General features: G+C 50.8%; 1 protein-coding gene across 1 annotated transcript in view; it reads left to right on the top strand.

The window, feature by feature from the left end:
• The first annotated feature begins 474 nt into the window (after nt 1–474).
• The window catches only part of LOC104271597 (alpha-crystallin A chain), a 2,631-nt gene continuing 254 nt past the window's right edge, over nt 475–2,851 (top strand). The window contains exons 1-2 of the mRNA XM_009866313.1: nt 475–742; nt 1,687–1,853. Of these exons, the coding sequence (XP_009864615.1) occupies nt 554–742; nt 1,687–1,853 (356 nt within the window). The 5' untranslated portion in view covers nt 475–553. The remainder of the gene's footprint in view (nt 743–1,686; nt 1,854–2,851) is intronic.

Here is a 2,851-nt window from a genome sequence, read left to right as displayed (position 1 = left end):
ACCCTTTCCCTTTCTTCAAACTGAATCAAACCCTTTCTCCTCGCTTGGAAGAAAGCCGTTTAATTTATTTGGAAGAGACTTTTTGTCTCTATTTCCAGGAAGGGCAGGAACAGAAGCAAGTTAACAAAAAGGCAAGGGCGGGTTACAAAAACCCATAGAGCAGACCTCCTTCACCAGCATCCTTGAGATGCCCACCGGGGTGTCCTTTTTAGCTTCCCTGATCCCGCAGAAGACCTGTCAGTATCCCTGGGCACCCCGTGTCTCACAGCCTGCTGCCTGGCATCGTCCCTTCGGGAGATCTGGCGCCGTTTCCAACCAGACTGTCATTTCCAGGTCAGTCTCCGCATTTCTGCTGACCACGTTGCCTCCATCATGAGATCATGTCTTTCCAGAGAAATCCCACTAATGCCTTCATTCTGCGAGACCGGTATATATAGGGGGAGCTTTCCTGGGGCTGCACTGCGCAGTCCAGCCAAGGCATCGCTGTCTTCCCAGCGACTGCACTCCTTCACTGCTCTCCCCTTGCAAACACAGGTCGCAAGCAGCCGCAAGCATGGACATTACCATCCAGCATCCCTGGTTCAAGCGTGCTCTGGGACCCCTCATTCCAAGCCGTTTGTTCGACCAGTTTTTCGGAGAGGGTCTCTTCGAGTACGATCTCCTGCCTTTGTTCTCTTCCACTATCAGCCCCTACTACAGGCAGTCCCTCTTCCGCAGCGTGCTGGAGTCGGGCATTTCAGAGGTAAGGGCCCTTTGGCTTCCTCTTCTTTTCCTTCCTCTCCTCCTTACGTCTCCGCCGGCTCCTCCCCACCCGTGGCTCACCAGCGGGGACTGGTGGCTGTAGCCTTGCGCTGGGGTGCGAGGGAGCGAGGAGGACCTCCAGCCCACCGCCAAGCACAGCCCCTTCTTGGGCATGGAGGGAAACCCTCACTGGGTAGAAAGCTTCCCTTCAAGAAACGGAATCCATTTTGGCCCTAATGGTTGTTTCCAATGCGTGAAAAGGCTGCTTTGGCTGCCCTTGTGCCCGCCAGCCCGTACGGCGAGGGAAGAGCTAGGCTGCTCCCGGCGTAAGCACCTGCAAAGGCAGCTCGGCACAGGAGAGGACCCCTGTGAGCAGGAGGTTTCTCTGGTCCTCTCTGCCTCAGGACCTTGGTGGTTTTCACAAGCCCTTGCTGGAGGACCCAGGAGCAATTCTCTGAAGGGAGCATGTAGGAAGAGGGGGTAGCTGTGGGGACTGTGGTCCCCAGGTCAGGGATCAACGCTTTCTCTAGTCATCTCTTGCTGGTTTCCTCCCAGAGCTAAGATCGCAGGGAAACCATAAATCACTGAAAGGATGAAACGTGCTGTCAGAGAGTATTGCACTGGTTTCCTTCCCCTCTCGCTGCTGAGTACAAATGCCTGGTGCATCTGGCAGATTGGTGGGTGCAAAGGGCACAAGAATAGCGGCGAGAAGTAACGCCTCTCTCCAGAGGAATGACCCAGATACCTACCATGGCGTCCTAGTCTCTCCCTACAATGGGAAGAAGACCCCTGCTGAGGCCCATAGTCACAGAAGGAGAAACTGTGCTGCTGTCAGACCACCCCTTCTCTGGCTCTTAAGCTGCCGTGACACCGGCGCTGCTTCTGCACATAATGCTCGGGGACACTTAGAGCTCACATCTTACTGTCTAACAATGTTTTTTTCAGGTGAGGTCTGACCGGGACAAGTTTACAATCATGCTGGATGTAAAACACTTCTCTCCTGAAGACCTGAGTGTGAAGATTATCGATGACTTTGTGGAAATCCATGGCAAGCACAGCGAAAGACAGGTAAGTGGAAGTGACGGTGATGGTGGAGCTACTAGGGAGTCGAGCTCCGGTTTCTTTCTTTCCAACGGTCCTCAGCAGAAGGAAAAAAAAAGAATATGTCAGAAGAAAAAGTTATTTATCGATTGTCATTATTGGCATAGCCTGTTACCACAGAGCCCCCACCTGATATCTGATAATAACGAGCTAATCCACTCCTCTTTTGTTTATTTTCAATCATCATCTTCCATAACCGTCAGATGACAATGTCCATTGTTCACTAATAACACTGGACCAGACAAAGAACATCATCTGGCGCTGCCGAAGCATGGCTGGGTTTTCATAAGCCAGAATCGTTAGTGAAAACAGAGTTTTGATATGCTGATCTAGGAGAGAAAAGCAAAAGCAAACAAAACAAAAGAAAAACAACCAAGTGCCTCAGGCTTGGAAACTTTTAACACGTATGTCATGGAAATATCTGTGGGGCTAGAAAAGTGAATTATACCAGCAGGGGTTTAATTCTTCTCATACACTTTTTTGGCCAGACAAAGCTCTAGCCTGGAGACCGTATGCATATTTTAATATAGTTATTTTTTCCAGAGGAAAAGACCAGCCATTTTCACAGCTGAGTTTAGAAAAAAAAAAAAAAAAGCATTTCTCATTCTTTTGGCCAAAAAAAAGGGGTCAGGATTGTGTACTTTGGCTGACACAGTGTTGCTCTCTGGTAAGGAAATACACAGGTGCACACAGGCGCATTGCTTTTACCTTTGCGGAACCACAGACTTTGTCTCCAAGCATCCTCTGAAATCAGAAGGCCCCCGTCCAAACCCGATCCCAACCTATGATATGGCCAGAATTACACCCTGCTCCTCTGCTGGGCTCATGCAGCTTCAGGGACATCGTGGAGGAGACATCTGCCCCTACAAACCTATAGAACAGAATAAAAAGCAGAGAGGCGCCTGGTGATACTGGTGGCACAGTGTCACGACGAGCCAGGGCGAACGTGGACCCTGTTCCAACAGAGCCGCAGGGTTGGGTGGAGGGGGGCACAGCGTGATGCTGGCGG

The sequence above is a fragment of the Apaloderma vittatum genome, unplaced genomic scaffold (genome assembly GCF_000703405.1).
Source record: "Apaloderma vittatum isolate BGI_N311 unplaced genomic scaffold, ASM70340v1 scaffold14623, whole genome shotgun sequence".
NCBI classification, from domain to species: Eukaryota; Metazoa; Chordata; class Aves; order Trogoniformes; family Trogonidae; genus Apaloderma; species Apaloderma vittatum.
This window is presented reverse-complemented; position numbering and strand designations above follow the sequence as displayed.